The sequence below is a fragment of the Anomaloglossus baeobatrachus genome, chromosome 2 (genome assembly GCF_048569485.1).
Source record: "Anomaloglossus baeobatrachus isolate aAnoBae1 chromosome 2, aAnoBae1.hap1, whole genome shotgun sequence".
NCBI lineage: Eukaryota > Metazoa > Chordata > Amphibia > Anura > Aromobatidae > Anomaloglossus > Anomaloglossus baeobatrachus.
The window spans coordinates 799558712-799576862 of NC_134354.1; the positions used below are offsets into that span (position 1 = coordinate 799558712).

Genomic DNA, 18151 nt, shown 5'->3' on the forward strand with positions numbered 1-18151 from the left:
TCAGGTCTGCTGCAGATGGTAGCATGGCCGCCTGGGAGTGAGACGCAGACTCATCGGACAAGTGGGTCCCCGGCGTGAGGCCTGCTACATTGCTCCATTACGTGTAGGAGATACATTCCCTTTGTGATGTGGTGGTCGTGTATTTTGAGGATCTGGTGGTGAATCTATGTTCTGTAACTTGCTCCTGCTCTTGTAGGTACCCTGTTGGTGGCCCGTTCTATGTCGGCCCGGGCCGGCTCTGTGCTCCATCTTGAGGTGGGAGCACAGGATGGTGGTGGGGTCAGAGCGGAGTTGAACGCCTGGGTAAACGTCAGCATCTTAGCGAGCTCGGCCCACATCCCAACGTTTCTCCAGCCTCAGTATGACTTTGTGGTGCCTGAAGACACTCCACCGGGGACTATGGTGGGCAGTGTGAAGGCAAACAACCCCCTAGGTATGTTCGACACATCAGACCACTCTGTCACTGCATGTCCAGGCCGGTATCGGTCATGGTTTTAACAGTGAGAGTGTATTGTGATGGTTGTTTTTTCTTCTAGGTGCCCCTGGCATAATCATTTACTCCTTGGCATATGGAGACCCCCGTGGACTTTTATCCCTGGACCCTCATTCTGGGACATTGTCCACATGCCGGCAGCTGGATCGGGAGCAGGACTCCGAGCTTCTCCTGGAGGTTCAGGCCCGTAGTGGGTCTCCCCCAGCCTACACACGAGCGGGAGTCACTCTGCGAATCACAGATGTGAATGATAATCCCCCCACGTTCTTGTCATCTTCACACACCCTGAGAATCCAGGGGTCCACCCCCACCGACTCTATCATATTCACTGCTAAGGCAGTAGACCCCGATCTAGGTGCCAATGGTCACGTGCATTACCAGCTGGTTTCTCAGGGGCCCTTCAGCATTGACAATTCAGGACAGATCCAGATCAACGGGGCCCTGAGCCAGGAGAGCTACGAGCTCCGTGTGCTGGCGCTTGATGCCGGCTTCCCACAGCTTTCGTCGGAGTTAGAGATCACTGTCCTCGTCATGGAGCAGGACTCTGAGCCGGCGTGTGGAGCCTCTGATTATCGTGTGGAGGTCCGGGAAGGAAGCCCTCCGATGAGTAGACTATTACAGGTCCAGGCATTACTCCCTGGTGGGAAGGAGAACCCCTTACGTTACCGGCTGAGAACAGACGCAGATGCAGTAGGATTTAGTGTGGAACCGGACACAGGATGGTTGTACGTCCGAGGGGCACTGGACAGGGAAAGCCGAGAGGTGTATGTCCTGGCAGTGCTGGCATCAGGGGGTTCAGGCAGCCGCACTGCTACATGCACCGTACGTGTCCGGGTCACTGATGAGAATGACAATGCTCCGCGACTGAGCGAGGAGAGGTACTTCATGAGCATCTCTGAGAACCGACCACCGGGGGAGATGGTGGGAAGAGTCAGCGCCAGCGACCGAGACGCAGGGCAGAATGGACGCATTACATACAGATTGCCCGTACAAGAAAACGACTTCACCATACATCCACACACAGGTAAACCCCGATATCACCGTGCAACCACATACGAGACCCCGGCACCACCGTACATCCCCACACAGGATCCCAGCATCCCTGTGCATCCACACACGGGACCCCAACATCACTGTACATCCACATATTGGACCCCAATATCACTGTACACCCAAACATGGGATCCAGACATCACAAAACAACCACACCCAGCACTCTGGTATCTCTTTTTATCCACACATGGGAACCCAGCATCACCTTACAGCGGTTCACAGTGATGACATACATGTGATGTGATGTTATTCTAGACATTGGGTCCACCTCATGTTATTCTCTGTAGGGGAGTTATCAGTAAGACGGAGTTTGGACCGAGAGCTTCAGGCCACATATCAGCTACTGGTCATAGCTCAGGATGGCGGAGCACCTCCCCGCAGTGTGACTGGCACCATCCACATCTCTGTGCTGGATGAGAATGACAACCATCCAGTGTTCCTACACCCCGGCCCTGGGAGGGAGACGACGGTGCAGGTAATTGAGAAGAGGATTCCTCTGCCTCCACCTCCTTCTCCATCTTCTCTTCCACCTTGTCTGTCCTCTCCACATTGTTCACTGCTTTCTATTTATCCTCTTCCACCTTTTCTGTCCTCTGGTCATTGTCCACCTCCTTCTCTTACATCTTGTCCATCTTGTCCACTTCCTTCTCTATGTTCTCTTGCACCTTGTCAATCCTCTCCACATTGTTCACTGCCTTCTAATTTTCCTCCCACCATGTCCGTCCGCTCATTGTCCACCTCCTTCTCTTACATCTGGTCCGTCTTCTCCACAATGATCACCTCCTTCTTTTTCTCTTCCACCTTGTCCATCCTCTCTATATTGTCCACCTATGTCTCAATCTTCTCTTGCAACTTGTCTGTCCCTTCTACATTGTCTACCGGCTTCTCCTTTTTCTCTTCCACGTTGTCAGTCTTCTCCATGTTGTCCACCTCCATCTCCATCTTCTCTTGCACCTTGTCCATCCTCTACATTTTCCACCACCTTCTCCTTTTTCTCTTTAACGTTGTCCGTCCTCTCCACATTGTCCACTTCCTTCCCTTTCTCAGAGTCCTCAGCTACTTCTTATTTCCGATGTTGTCTATATCTCTTCTCCTACAGATCATGGAAGGGAAACTCTCCGGGGCCTTTGTGACGTCCATCTCAGCCAAAGATGCTGATGAAGGCGAGAACGGGACAGTGAGTTACAGTCTGTCAGGTACAACCACGTGCAGCTCATAGAAGTTGCAGAGAATATAGAGGAGTATTGCTGTGCGCACCATGGGCATATCGTGAGATTGATTGCTGTAACCAATGACTGGGGATGCATGTTAAGGACATTATGGAGGTTAGAGAGCTGGTAGCTCAGGGATGATTAATAGAAAACTGGGTGATTGATGAGAACATGGCCATCTGATGATACTGGGTGTGATCAATGGGTGATTGATAATGTTGCAGATGACTGATAACATGGTTTATAAATGACAGATGAGTGATGATGATGTTGCAGATGATCAATGACATCATGAGCTGAGATCATGTTTTGTATTTGTGGCTTTATCAGAGTCATAATGTCTGTGAAGATCTGACCTTGTGGGTTGTATTCATCACCTAGGCAGGTAGCCATGCAATTATTTTTATTTCTTCCATCCACGGTCTTACAGCAATTTTGGGTAGATGGTCAAAACGAGATGCCCACACTCCATGAGATCCCAAACCAGGACTGGTCGCTCCATGACCCCGTACCAGGCGATACCCACTGTTATAAAATCTGTGGGCCAACCAAACTTTGTGAATGTCCCTCAGGCACGGTCTGCAGTCTCAGCCTTTGCTCCTCCAGCGATGGCTAGCACGACTGTAGCGCGAGTATCCAGTTCCAGCATGTGAGACCCCATGTGGTGATGGCCCACTGGGTTTACCATCACCATCCACACAATGGGACTAGTGGCTGGAGAACAATGGATTAATTGAGGCCCCTGTGACACTAACAAGAGTAATGGAATGATTTCTTTATTCTAATTACCAATCTCGTGCCTGGTCTTCTGTGTTATACTGACAAGCAACAAAATATCTAATAAAACACAACATTGAGAACATCAATAAGATCTACATTAACTGCGCTCCGCGCTGGAAAACGTCTGCATCCCATAGAGCTGTGACCTCCGCTCTACGTCCAATGGTCCATTAGTGTTTAGTCCGCAGCCAGCTCCTCACACTGACGTGGAGAGCACATCTCAATGGCGCAGGATCGACGTAGACTTGTATAGTAAGTTGTGATGTCAGGACATGGACATTAGACAGCTGTAGACTGAATCATTCGGGGACAGCCATCTCCTCACACTGACGTGGAGAGCACATCTCAATGGCGCAGGATCGACGTAGACTTGTATAGTAAGTTGTGATGTCAGGACATGGACATTAGACAGCTGTAGACTGAATCATTCGGGGACAGCCATCTCCTCACACTGACGTGGAGAGCACATCTCAATGGCGCAGGATCGACGTAGACTTGTATAGTAAGTTGTGATGTCAGGACATGGACATTAGACAGCTGTAGACTGAATCATTCGGGGACAGCCATCTCCTCACACTGACGTGGAGAGCACATCTCAATGGCGCAGGATCGACGTAGACATGCATAGTAAGTTGTGATGTCAGGACATGGATGACACTTTGGCTGACCATGCACATTAGACAGCTGTGGACTGAATCATTCGGGGACAGCCATCTCCTCCAATCCTCCGGTGTTCTCTATGATAAAGCTGCCGGCTGACATGCACAATGCGATCGACAGTCTGAAATCAGTCTTGCCCCCATACACATTAGCTGTTTGGTTAAACACATCAACATCGGCAGGTTCAGTCAGGATTCTAATGTGTATGGGGGCTTATGTCTACATGGCACCAGGTCCATGGCAAAACTAGAACAAAACATCTGCCTATCCCGGCCTATTGCCACATTCCTGGCTTACAGAATATAAACCCTACGGCATGAGCACCCCTACTAAACCCAGATCACCCCAATATTTTGCGTAGTGACTTTCACAGTGTAGTTTACATCTTTCTATGATCCTGGGGTCTGATGTAATTGGTACCCCCATCTTGGCAGGTCCATGGGCAGAGCGGTTCACCCTGCACCCTCACACCGGAGAGCTGCGTACTGCTGCCCCTATACACCACATAGAGCGATCCCTCTACACAATGACCATCCAGGCCCGGGATTCTGGATCTTCTCCCAAAAGTGCAGAGGCCACGCTCCGCATACAGGTATGGGCTATATACAGGGGGTCTTCTCTGTTACATTAAAGGTCCAGTGTGCGAATCATATATGTGTGAAATATTTTACAGATTTTACCATCCGCCAGATACCCAGCAAAGCCAAACCCCAGTGCTCTCATCCTTACACCAATGGAGGGATTACCCCCGGGATCACTTCTGGGCACTGTTTCCTCCAAGACTTCTCATAGCTCAGCAATCTACACCCTACAGGATGACCCAAATGGGACCTTTATGGTGGATGGACGGACCGGTAACATCTTCCTGGTGAAAGACCTGGACTTTGAATCTCAGCCCCGGCACAGCCTGCGGGTGAGCGTAGAGGAGGCGAGAGAAGTGACTGGCTTGTATTTACCTCCTCGAGTAATACAAGTCGAGATTGAGGTCCAGGACAGAAATGATCACTCCCCGGTGTTTCCTGAGGACCCGCTGACATTAGTGGTGGCAGAGGATGCTCAGGTGGGTTCTTCAGTGTTCACTTTCGAAGCTTTGGACCGAGATGGACCAGGACCGAACAGTCAGGTCCGATACTCCTTACTACATCAGGAGCCAGAGCTGGCAGACCGTATATTTCGCCTGGATGCAGAAACGGGTGTAATGAGTATTGCTCAGCAGCTGGATCGGGAAAAAGTGTCTTCATATCTGCTGATGGTGGAGGCCCGAGACTGTGCACTGAATGCCAGTCAGCGCCGCTCCACCTCTGTGACTGCCAGAATCTTCCTCAGTGATCGCAACGATAATTCACCCAATTTCATCACACCCTCCATCATATGGTTGTCGGAGGACCTTCCGATAGGATCTACAGCCCTCTATCTGGTGGCACAAGACCCAGACCTGGGAGAGAACGGGCGGATCGGTTATCAACTCACTGGGGGCAATGAAGAGGGCAGATTCCAGATACATCCGAGCACAGGTAAGCGATGGTGTACGGGGACAGGGCACATGACGGAGGGAAGGCTGCTGCCGCGTACGGGGACAGGGCACATGGCGGAGGGAAGGCTGCGGCCGCGTACGGGGACAGGGCACATGGTGGAGGGAAGGCTGCGTACGGGGACAGGGCACATGGCGGAGGGAAGGCTGCGTCCGCATACGGGGACAGGGCACATGGCGGAGGGAAGGCCGCGTACGGGGACAGGGCACATGGCGGAGGGAAGGCCGCGTACGGGGACAGGGCACATGGCGGAGGGAAGGCCGCGTACGGGGACAGGGCACATGGCGGAGGGAAGGCCGCGTACGGGGACAGGGCACATGGCGGAGGGAAGGCCGCGTACGGGGACAGGGCACATGGCGGAGGGAAGGCCGCGTACGGGGACAGGGCACATGGCGGAGGGAAGGCCGCGTACGGGGACAGGGCACATGGCGGAGGGAAGGCCGCGTACGGGGACAGGGCACATGGCGGAGGGAAGGCTGCGTACGGGGACAGGGCACATGGCGGAGGGAAGGCTGCGTACGGGGACAGGGCACATGGCGGAGGGAAGGCTGCGTACGGGGACAGGGCACATGGCGGAGAGAAGGCCGCGTACGGGGACAGGGCACATGGCGGAGAGAAGGCCGCGTACGGGGACAGGGCACATGGCGGAGAGAAGGCCGTGTACAGGGAGAGGGCACATGGCGGAGTGAAGGCTGCGGCCGCGTACGGGGACAGGGCACATGGCGGAGGGAAGGCTGTGTACGGGGACAGGGCACATGACGGAGGGAAGGCTGTGGCTGTGTACAGGGAGAGGGCACATGACGGAGGGAAGGCTGCGGCTGTGTACAGGGAGAGGGCACATGACGGAGGGAAGGCTGTGGCTGTGTACGGGGACAGGGCACATGGCGGAGGGAAGGCTGCGTACGGGGACAGGGCACATGGCGGAGGGAAGGCTGCGTACGGGGACAGGGCACATGGCGGAGGGAAGGCTGCGTACGGGGACAGGGCACATGGCGGAGAGAAGGCCGCGTACGGGGACAGGGCACATGGCGGAGAGAAGGCCGCGTACGGGGACAGGGCACATGGCGGAGAGAAGGCCGTGTACAGGGAGAGGGCACATGGCGGAGTGAAGGCTGCGGCCGCGTACGGGGACAGGGCACATGGCGGAGGGAAGGCTGTGTACGGGGACAGGGCACATGACGGAGGGAAGGCTGTGGCTGTGTACAGGGAGAGGGCACATGACGGAGGGAAGGCTGCGGCTGTGTACAGGGAGAGGGCACATGACGGAGGGAAGGCTGTGGCTGTGTACGGGGACAGGGCACATGGCGGAGGGAAGGCTGTGTACAGGGAGAGGGCACATGACGGAGGGAAGGCTGCGGCTGTGTACAGGGAGAGGGCACATGACGGAGGGAAGGCTGTGGCTGTGTACGGGGACAGGGCACATGGCGGAGGGAAGGCTGTGTACAGGGAGAGGGCACATGACGGAGGGAAGGCTGTGTACGGGGACAGGGCACATGACGGAGGGAAGGCTGTGGCTGTGTACAGGGAGAGGGCACATGACAGAGGAAAGGCTGCAGCCGTGTACGGGGATAGGGCACATGGCGGAGGGAAGGCTGCGGCTGTGTACGGGGACAGGGCACAAGGCGGAGGGAAGGTGTAAACCTTGTACGCAGTTGTATGCCTGCCCCTCCCCCTCCATAGGGTCCTGTGCAGGAATATATCTGCCCCTTCCCCAATTTGTCTGCCCACGCTCAGTCTTCCAGTCTCATACTGGGAGGTGCTGGCTTTCTGCAGCTGTTTCCAATAATTGCTCAGGTTTTTAGCTTAGTTTATCCCAGTGCACTGCCGGTCTTCGCATTCTGCTCAGTGGTGCTTGCTCTTGTATCTGTGTTCTGGGAATTGTTCTTTTGCCTTGTCCCTCTGCTCTGCTGCCTCCAGGTTCTGTCTCCGGACTGTGACCTGACTACGCCTCTGTCTATCCACTTACTCTTGACTATTCTGGTACCTGACCCCAAAAGTTTGACTATTCTGCGACTGGTCCTGTAGGGACTAGCATCATAATTACATACCGCAGCCCCCCGCACTGACACCGCCACCCGCCGCACTGAACCCCAGGCTTCACTCCATGAAGCAGCGATGTTCTGGGTCTACCGGCGCCCGGTTTCTGGGGGTCAGAAGCTGCCATGGTGGTGAAGCACGATGCTGGTCTGCATCTGACATCCTGTCACAGGGTAGTCCGGCTCCGCACAGGTGCGGACCCCCGAGAATGTGCCTGGAACCCAGGACTGACCAGACGTAACAAGCAGCAAATATATCTAAATGACCCCACCCCCAATATTACATATACTGCGTAACATATACACACTGTCATGCACACTATATACCACTATATAAGGTTAGCTTGGGGGCTCAGTGGTCACCACCAAACGGTGGCTCAGTGGTCAGCACTTTGGCTTTGTAGCACTGGGGTCCTAGATACAAACCCTTCCAAGGACAACATCTGCCTGTTCTCATGTCCTCCCCGTGTTTTCTGGCCTTCGGTTTCCTCCCACACGCCAAAGACTGAAGGAAATGTAGATTGTGAGCCCCAATGGGGACAGTGATGATGTCTGTACAGCGCCGCGGAATATGATGGTGCTACATAAGCAATACGTAATAAATATACTCTATACTGTGCACACACACTAAATACTACAGATACGCACCATTATATATATACACACACACACTGTAAACACATTATACACTGTATACTACATATACACAGTATTATGCACACTATATACACTATATATTACATATACACTATATACCATATACACATTATACACCATATACACACTATATACTACATATGCACAGTATTATGCACACTATATACACTATATATTACATATACACTATATACCATATACACATTATACACCATATACACACTATATACTACATATGCACAGTATTATGCACACTATATACACTATATATTACATATACACTATATACCATATACACATTATACACCATATACACACTATATACTACATATGCACAGTATTATGCACACTATATACACTATATATTACATATACACTATATACCATATACACATTATACACCATATACACACTATATACTACATATGCACAGTATTGTACACACTATATACCATATACAAACATCACTATAGAGTAGACCACAGACACTATATACTACAGATACGCACCATTTTTTATATTATATACACACACACACACACACTGTAAACACCAATGTATACATTATACACTGTATACTACATATACACATTATATACACTGTATACTACATATACCGTATACACACTATATACTACATATACACAATATATACACTGTATACTACATATACACACTATATACTACATATACACAATATTGTGCACACTATATACTACATATACACATTATATACACTGTATACACCATATACAGTATACACACTATATACACATCATTATACACCATATACAGTATACACACTATATACACTGATGTCCGCACCTTCTCTGACCCCCGGCTCCGGACACTGAGGCCTCCGCCATTTGCCCCATCCAGGGCCGCAGCCGTGAGGAGAGGGAAATGGAGTAGAGAAGCCTCTGCCGCCGGCTCTGCAGACACCACAGCCGCCATGTCCTCCTCCCTCTCCTCTCCATCCCGACTGCCTCCCTCCACTAGGGACAACAGGACGGAAGGGAGAGGAAGGGCTGGATACAGCAGCAGTGGGGGAGGGACAGACAAGGCCTTCATGGCGGGGAGGAGGGGCTGTATGCTCAGGAGCTGGGGCCCCTTCCTGCACCCCCATACTGCAGGCAGCTGTGGAGGAGGGACAGGGCTATCCTGGTGGTGGGGGCTGTGTAATCTGGAGCTGGGGCCCCTTCCTGCACCCCCATACTACAGGCAGCTGTGGAGGAAGGACAGGGCTATACTGGTGGTGGGGGGCTGTGTACTCTGGAGCTGGGGCCCCTTCCTGCACCCCCATACTGCAGGCAGCTGTGGAGGAGGGACAGGGCTATACTGGTGGTGGGGGGGCTGTGTACTCTGGAGCTGGGGCCCCTTCCTGCACCCCCATACTACAGGCAGCTGTGGAGGAAGGACAGGGCTATACTGGTGGTGGGGGGGTCTGTGTACTCTGGAGCTGGGGCCCCTTCCTGCACCCCCATACTGCAGGCAGCTGTGGAGGAGGGACAGGGCTATACTGGTGGTGGGGGGCTGTGTACTCTGGAGCTGGGGCCCCTTCCTGCACCCCCATACTGCAGGCAGCTGTGGAGGAGGGACAGGGCTACACTGGTGGTGGGGGGGTCTGTGTACTCTGGAGCTGGGGCCCCTTCCTGCACCCCCATACTGCAGGCAGCTGTGGAGGAAGGACAGGGCTATCCTGGTGGTGGGGGGCTGTGTACTCTGGAGCTGGGGCCCCTTCCTGCACCCCCATACTGCAGGCAGCTGTGGAGGAGGGACAGGGCTATACTGGTGGTGGGGGGCTGTGTACTCTGGAGCTGGGGCCCCTTCCTGCACCCCCATACTGCAGGCAGCTGTGGAGGAAGGACAGGGCTATCCTGGTGGTGGGGGGCTGTGTACTCTGGAGCTGGGGCCCCTTCCTGCACCCCCATACTGCAGGCAGCTGTGGAGGAGGGACAGGGCTACACTGGTGGTGGGGGGCTGTGTACTCTGGAGCTGGGGCCCCTTCCTGCACCCCCATACTGCAGGCAGCTGTGGAGGAAGGACAGGGCTATACTGGTGGTGGGGGGCTGTGTACTCTGGAGCTGGGGCCCCTTCCTGCACCCCCATACTGCAGGCAGCTGTGGAGGAGGGACAGGGCTACACTGGTGGTGGGGGGCTGTGTAATCTGGAGCTGGGGCCCCTTCCTGCACCCCCATACTGCAGGCAGCTGTGGAGGAGGGACAGGGCTATACTGGTGGTGGGGGGCTGTGTACTCTGGAGCTGGGGCCCCTTCCTGCACCCCCATACTGCAGGCAGCTGTGGAGGAGGGACAGGGCTATACTGGTGGTGGGGGGCTGTGTACTCTGGAGCTGGGGCCCCTTCCTGCACCCCCATACTGCAGGCAGCTGTGGAGGAGGGACAGGGCTATACTGGTGGTGGGGGCTGTGTACTCTGGAGCTGGGGCCCCTTCCTGCACCCCCATACTGCAGGCAGCTGTGGAGGAGGGACAGGGCTATACTGGTGGTGGGGGGCTGTGTACTCAGGAGCTGGGGCCCCTTCCTGCACCCCCATACTGCAGGCAGCTGTGGAGGAAGGACAGGGCTACACTGGTGGTGGGGGGTCTGTGTACTCTGGAGCTGGGGCCCCTTCCTGCACCCCCATACTGCAGGCAGCTGTGGAGGAAGGACAGGGCTACACTGGTGGTGGGGGGCTGTGTACTCTGGAGCTGGGGCCCCTTCCTGCACCCCATACTGCAGGCAGCTGTGGAGGAGGGACAGGGCTATACTGGTGGTGGGAGGCTGTATGCTCAGGAGCTGGGGCCCCTTCCTGCACCCCCATACTGCAGGCAGCTGTGGAGGAGGGACAGGGCTACACTGGTGGTGGGGGCTGTGTACTCTGGAGCTGGGGCCCCTTCCTGCACCCCCATACTGCAGGCAGCTGTGGAGGAGGGACAGGGCTATCCTGGTGGTGGGGGCTGTGTACTCTGGAGCTGGGGCCCCTTCCTGCACCCCCATACTGCAGGCAGCTGTGGAGGAGGGACAGGGCTATCCTGGTGGTGGGGGCCTGTGTACTCAGGAGCTGGGGCCCCTTCCTGCACCCCCATACTGCAGGCAGCTGTGGAGGAGGGACAGGGCTATCCTGGTGGTGGGGGGCTGTGTACTCTGGAGCTGGGGCCCCTTCCTGCACCCCCATACTGCAGGCAGCTGTGGAGGAGGGACAGGGCTATCCTGGTGGTGGGGGCTGTATGCTCAGGAGCTGGGGCCCCTTCCTGCACCCCCATACTGCAGGCAGCTGTGGAGGAGGGACAGGGCTATCCTGGTGGTGGGGGGCTGTGTACTCTGGAGCTGGGGCCCCTTCCTGCACCCCCATACTGCAGGCAGCTGTGGAGGAGGGACAGGGCTATCCTGGTGGTGGGAGGCTGTATGCTCAGGAGCTGGGGCCCCTTCCTGCCCCCCATACTGCAGGCAGCTGTGGAGGAGGGACAGGGCTATCCTGGTGGTGGGGGCTGTGTACTCTGGAGCTGGGGCCCCTTCCTGCACCCCCATACTGCAGGCAGCTGTGGAGGAGGGACAGGGCTATACTGGTGGTGGGGGGCTGTGTACTCTGGAGCTGGGGCCCCTTCCTGCACCCCCATACTGCAGGCAGCTGTGGAGGAGGGACAGGGCTATCCTGGTGGTGGGGGGCTGTATGCTCAGGAGCTGGGGCCCCTTCCTGCACCCCCATACTGCAGGCAGCTGTGGAGGAGGGACAGGGCTATCCTGGTGGTGGGGGGCTGTGTACTCTGGAGCTGGGGCCCCTTCCTGCACCCCCATACTGCAGGCAGCTGTGGAGGAGGGACAGGGCTACACTGGTGGTGGGGGGCCTGTGTACTCTGGAGCTGAGGCCCCTTCCTGCACCCCCATACTGCAGGCAGCTGTGGAGGAGGGACAGGGCTATCCTGGTGGTGGGGGCTGTGTACTCTGGAGCTGGGGCCCCTTCCTGCACCCCCATACTGCAGGCAGCTGTGGAGGAGGGACAGGGCTATACTGGTGGTGGGGGGCTGTGTACTCTGGAGCTGGGGCCCCTTCCTGCACCCCCATACTGCAGGCAGCTGTGGAGGAGGGACAGGGCTATCCTGGTGGTGGGGGGCTGTATGCTCAGGAGCTGGGGCCCCTTCCTGCACCCCCATACTGCAGGCAGCTGTGGAGGAGGGACAGGGCTATACTGGTGGTGGGGGCTGTGTACTCTGGAGCTGGGGCCCCTTCCTGCACCCCCATACTGCAGGCAGCTGTGGAGGAGGGACAGGGCTACACTGGTGGTGGGGGAGCCTGTGTACTCTGGAGCTGGGGCCCCTTCCTGCACCCCCATACTGCAGGCAGCTGTGGAGGAGGGACAGGGCTATCCTGGTGGTGGGGGCTGTATAATCAGGAGCTGGGGCCCCTTCCTGCACCCCCATACTGCAGGCAGCTGTGGAGGAGGGACAGGGCTACACTGGTGGTGGGGGGGGCTGTGTACTCTGGAGCTGGGGCCCCTTCCTGCACCCCCATACTGCAGGCAGCTGTGGAGGAGGGACAGGGCTATACTGGTGGTGGGGGGGCTGTGTACTCTGGAGCTGGGGCCCCTTCCTGCACCCCCATACTGCAGGCAGCTGTGGAGGAGGGACAGGGTTATCCTGGTGGGGGGGGGGGGCTGTGTACTCTGGAGCTGGGACCCCTTCCTGCACCCCCATACTGCAGGCAGCTGTGGAGGAGGGACAGGGCTACACTGGTGGTGGGGGGCTGTGTAATCTGGAGCTGGGGCCCCTTCCTGCACCCCCATACTGCAGGCAGCTGTGGAGGAGGGACAGGGTTATCCTGGTGGGGGGGGGGCTGTGTACTCTGGAGCTGGGACCCCTTCCTGCACCCCCATACTGCAGGCAGCTGTGGAGGAGGGACAGGGCTACACTGGTGGTGGGGGGCTGTGTAATCTGGAGCTGGGGCCCCTTCCTGCACCCCCATACTGCAGGCAGCTGTGGAGGAGGGACAGGGCTACACTGGTGGTGGGGGGGCTGTGTACTCTGGAGCTGGGACCCCTTCCTGCACCCCCATACTGCAGGCAGCTGTGGAGGAGGGACAGGGCTACACTGGTGGTGGGGGGCTGTGTACTCTGGAGCTGGGGCCCCTTCCTGCACCCCCATACTGCAGGCAGCTGTGGAGGAGGGACAGGGCTATACTGGTGGTGGGGGGGCTGTGTACTCTGGAGCTGGGGCCGCTTCCTGCACCCCCATACTGCAGGCAGCTGTGGAGGAGGGACAGGGCTACACTGGTGGTGGGGGGGCTGTGTACTCTGGAGCTGGGACCCCTTCCTGCACCCCCATACTGCAGGCAGCTGTGGAGGAGGGACAGGGCTACACTGGTGGTGGGGGGCTGTGTACTCTGGAGCTGGGGCCCCTTCCTGCACCCCCATACTGCAGGCAGCTGTGGAGGAGGGACAGGGCTATACTGGTGGTGGGGGGCTGTGTACTCTGGAGCTGAGGCCCCTTCCTGCACCCCCATACTGCAGGCAGCTCTGGAGGAGGGACAGGGCTACACTGGTGGTGGGGGCTGTGTACTCTGGAGCTGGGGCCCCTTCCTGCCCCCCATACTGCAGGCAGCTGTGGAGGAAGGACAGGGCTATCCTGGTGGTGGGGGCTGTGTAATCAGGAGCTGGGGCCCCTTCCTGCCCCCCATACTGCAGGCAGCTGTGGAGGAGGGACAGGGATATACTGGTGGTGGGGGGCTGTGTAATCAGGAGCTGGGGCCCCTTCCTGCACCCCCATACTGCAGGCAGCTGTGGAGGAGGACAGGGCTACACTGGTGGTGGGGGGCTGTGTACTCTGGAGCTGGGACCCCTTCCTGCACCCCCATACTGCAGGCAGCTGTGGAGGAAGGACAGGGCTACACTGGTGGTGGGGGGGGCTGTGTACTCTGGAGCTGGGGCCCCTTCCTGCACCCCCATACTACAGGCAGCTGTGGAGGAGGGACAGGGCTATACTGGTGGTGGAGGGACTGTGTGCTCTGGAGCTGGGGCCCCTTCCTGCACCCCCATACTGCAGGCAGCTGTGGAGGAGGGACAGGGCTACACTGGTGGTGGGGGGCTGTGTAATCTGGAGCTGGGGCCCCTTCCTGCACCCCCATACTGCAGGCAGCTGTGGAGGAGGGACAGGGCTATCCTGGTGGTGGGGGGCTGTGTACTCAGGAGCTGGGGCCCCTTCATGCACCCCCATACTGCAGGCAGCTGTGGAGGAGGGACAGGGCTACACTGGTGGTGGGGGGCTGTGTACTCTGGAGCTGGGGCCCCTTCCTGCACCCCCATACTGCAGGCAGCTGTGGAGGAGGGACAGGGCTACACTGGTGGTGGGGGGAGCCTGTGTACTCTGGAGCTGGGGCCCCTTCCTGCACCCCCATACTACAGGCAGCTGTGGAGGAGGGACAGGGCTATACTGGTGGTGGGGGGCTGTGTACTCTGGAGCTGAGGCCCCTTCCTGCACCCCCATACTGCAGGCAGCTGTGGAGGAGGGACAGGGCTATACTGGTGGGGGGGGGGCTGTGTACTCTGGAGCTGGGGCCCCTTCCTGCACCCCCATACTGCAGGCAGCTGTGGAGGAAGGACAGGGCTATACTGGTGGTGGGGGGCCTGTGTACTCTGGAGCTGGGGCCCCTTCCTGCACCCCCATACTGCAGGCAGCTGTGGAGGAAGGACAGGGCTACACTGGTGGTGGGGGGCTGTGTAATCTGGAGCTGGGGCCCCTTCCTGCACCCCCATACTGCAGGCAGCTGTGGAGGAGGGACAGGGCTACACTGGTGGTGGGGGGCTGTGTACTCTGGAGCTGGGGCCCCTTCCTGCACCCCCATACTGCAGGCAGCTGTGGAGGAGGGACAGGGCTATCCTGGTGGTGGGGGGGCTGTGTACTCTGGAGCTGGGGCCCCTTCCTGCACCCCCATACTGCAGGCAGCTGTGGAGGAGGGACAGGGCTATACTGGTGGTGGGGGGCTGTGTACTCTGGAGCTGGGGCCCCTTCCTGCACCCCCATACTACAGGCAGCTGTGGAGGAGGGACAGGGCTATACTGGTGGTGGGGGCTGTGTACTCTGGAGCTGGGGCCCCTTCCTGCACCCCCATACTGCAGGCAGCTGTGGAGGAGGGACAGGGCTATACTGGTGGTGGGGGGGCCTGTGTACTCTGGAGCTGGGGCCCCTTCCTGCACCCCCATACTGCAGGCAGCTGTGGAGGAGGGACAGGGCTACACTGGTGGTGGGGGCTGTGTACTCAGGAGCTGGGACCCCTTCCTGCACCCCCATACTGCAGGCAGCTGTGGAGGAGGGACAGGGCTACACTGGTGGTGGGGGTCTGTGTACTCTGGAGCTGGGGCCCCTTCCTGCACCCCCATACTGCAGGCAGCTGTGGAGGAGGGACAGGGCTACACTGGTGGTGGGGGCTGTGTACTCAGGAGCTGGGGCCCCTTCCTGCCCCCCCATACTACAGGCAGCTGTGGAGGAGGGACAGGGCTATCCTGGTGGTGGGGGCCTGTGTACTCTGGAGCTGGGGCCCCTTCCTGCACCCCCATACTGCAGGCAGCTGTGGAGGAGGGACAGGGATATACTGGTGGTGGGGGGCTGTGTACTCAGGAGCTGGGGCCCCTTCCTGCACCCCCATACTGCAGGCAGCTGTGGAGGAGGGACAGGACTATCCTGGTGGTGGGGGCTGTGTACTCAGGAGCTGGGGCCCCTTCCTGCACCCCCATACTGCAGGCAGCTGTGGAGGAGGGACAGGGCTATACTGGTGGTGGGGGCTGTGTACTCAGGAGCTGGGGCCCCCTCCTGCACCCCCATACTGCAGGCAGCTGTGGAGGAGGGACAGGGCTACACTGGTGGTGGGGGGCTGTGTACTCAGGAGCTGGGGCCCCTTCCTGCACCCCCATACTGCAGGCAGCTGTGGAGGAGGGACAGGGCTACACTGGTGGTGGGGGCTGTGTAATCTGGAGCTGGGGCCCCTTCCTGCACCCCCATACTGCAGGCAGCTGTGGAGGAGGGACAGGGCTATACTGGTGGTGGGGGCTGTGTACTCTGGAGCTGGGGCCCCTTCCTGCACCCCCATACTGCAGGCAGCTGTGGAGGAGGGACAGGGCTACACTGGTGGTGGGGGGCTGTGTACTCTGGAGCTGGGGTCCCTTCCTGCACCCCCATACTGCAGGCAGCTGTGGAGGAAGGACAGGGCTATACTGGTGGTGGGGGGGCTGTGTACTCTGGAGCTGGGCCCTTCCTGCACCCCCATACTGCAGGCAGCTGTGGAGGAAGGACAGGGCTATACTGGTGGGGGGGTTGTGTACTCTGGAGCTGGGGCCCTTCCTGCACCCCCATACTGCAGGCAGCTGTGGAGGAGGGACAGGGCTATACTGGTGGTGGGGGGTCTGTGTACTCTGGAGCTGGGGCCCCTTCCTGCCCCCCATACTGCAGGCAGCTGTGGAGGAGGGACAGGGCTACACTGGTGGTGGGGGGTCTGTGTACTCTGGAGCTGGGGCCCCTTCCTGCACCCCCATACTGCAGGCAGCTGTGGAGGAAGGACAGGGCTATACTGGTGGTGGGGGCTGTGTACTCTGGAGCTGGGGCCCCTTCCTGCCCCCCCATACTGCAGGCAGCTGTGGAGGAGGGACAGGGCTACACTGGTGGTGGGGGGTCTGTGTACTCTGGAGCTGGGGCCCCTTCCTGCCCCCCCATACTGCAGGCAGCTGTGGAGGAGGGACAGGGCTATACTGGTGGTGGGGGGGGCTGTGTACTCTGGAGCTGGGGCCCCTTCCTGCACCCCCATACTGCAGGCAGCTGTGGAGGAGGGACAGGGCTACACTGGTGGAGGGGGCTGTGTACTCAGGAGCTGGGGCCCCTTCCTGCACCCCCATACTGCAGGCAGCTGTGGAGGAGGGACAGGGCTATACTGGTGGTGGGGGGCCTGTGTACTCAGGAGCTGGGACCCCTTCCTGCACCCCCATACTGCAGGCAGCTGTGGAGGAGGGACAGGGCTATACTGGTGGTGGGGGCTGTGTACTCTGGAGCTGGGGCCCCTTCCTGCCCCCCCATACTGCAGGCAGCTGTGGAGGAGGGACAGGGCTATACTGGTGGTGGGGGGGGCTGTGTACTCTGGAGCTGGGGCCCCTTCCTGCACCCCCATACTGCAGGCAGCTGTGGAGGAGGGACAGGGCTACACTGGTGGTGGGGGGCTGTGTACTCTGGAGCTGGGGCCCCTTCCTGCACCCCCATACTGCAGGCAGCTGTGGAGGAGGGACAGGGCTATCCTGGTGGTGGGGGGGGGGGCCTGTGTGCTCAGGAGCTGGGGCCCCTTCCTGCCCCCCCATACTGCAGGCAGCTGTGGAGGAGGGACAGGGCTATACTGGTGGTGGGGGGGGCTGTGTACTCTGGAGCTGGGGCCCCTTCCTGCACCCCCATACTGCAGGCAGCAGTGGAGGAGGGACAGGGCTACACTGGTGGTGGGGGGCTGTGTACTCAGGAGCTGGGACCCCTTCCTGCACCCCCATACTGCAGGCAGCTGTGGAGGAGGGACAGGGCTACACTGGTGGTGGGGGGCTGTGTACTCTGGAGCTGGGGCCCCTTCCTGCACCCCCATACTGCAGGCAGCTGTGGAGGAGGGACAGGGCTATACTGGTGGTGGGGGGCTGTGTACTCTGGAGCTGGGGCCCCTTCCTGCCCCCCCATACTACAGGCAGCTGTGGAGGAGGGACAGGGCTACACTGGTGGTG

General features: G+C 58.4%; 1 protein-coding gene across 1 annotated transcript in view; it reads left to right on the forward strand.

Annotated features, from left to right (window-relative positions):
* DCHS1 (dachsous cadherin-related 1) overlaps window positions 1-18151 on the forward strand; it is a 99782-nt gene that overhangs the window by 25517 nt on the left and 56114 nt on the right. The window contains exons 5-10 of the mRNA XM_075337718.1: window positions 197-433; window positions 537-1517; window positions 1834-2021; window positions 2646-2742; window positions 4632-4789; window positions 4871-5711. Coding sequence (XP_075193833.1) covers window positions 197-433; window positions 537-1517; window positions 1834-2021; window positions 2646-2742; window positions 4632-4789; window positions 4871-5711 — 2502 coding nt within the window. The remainder of the gene's footprint in view (window positions 1-196; window positions 434-536; window positions 1518-1833; window positions 2022-2645; window positions 2743-4631; window positions 4790-4870; window positions 5712-18151) is intronic.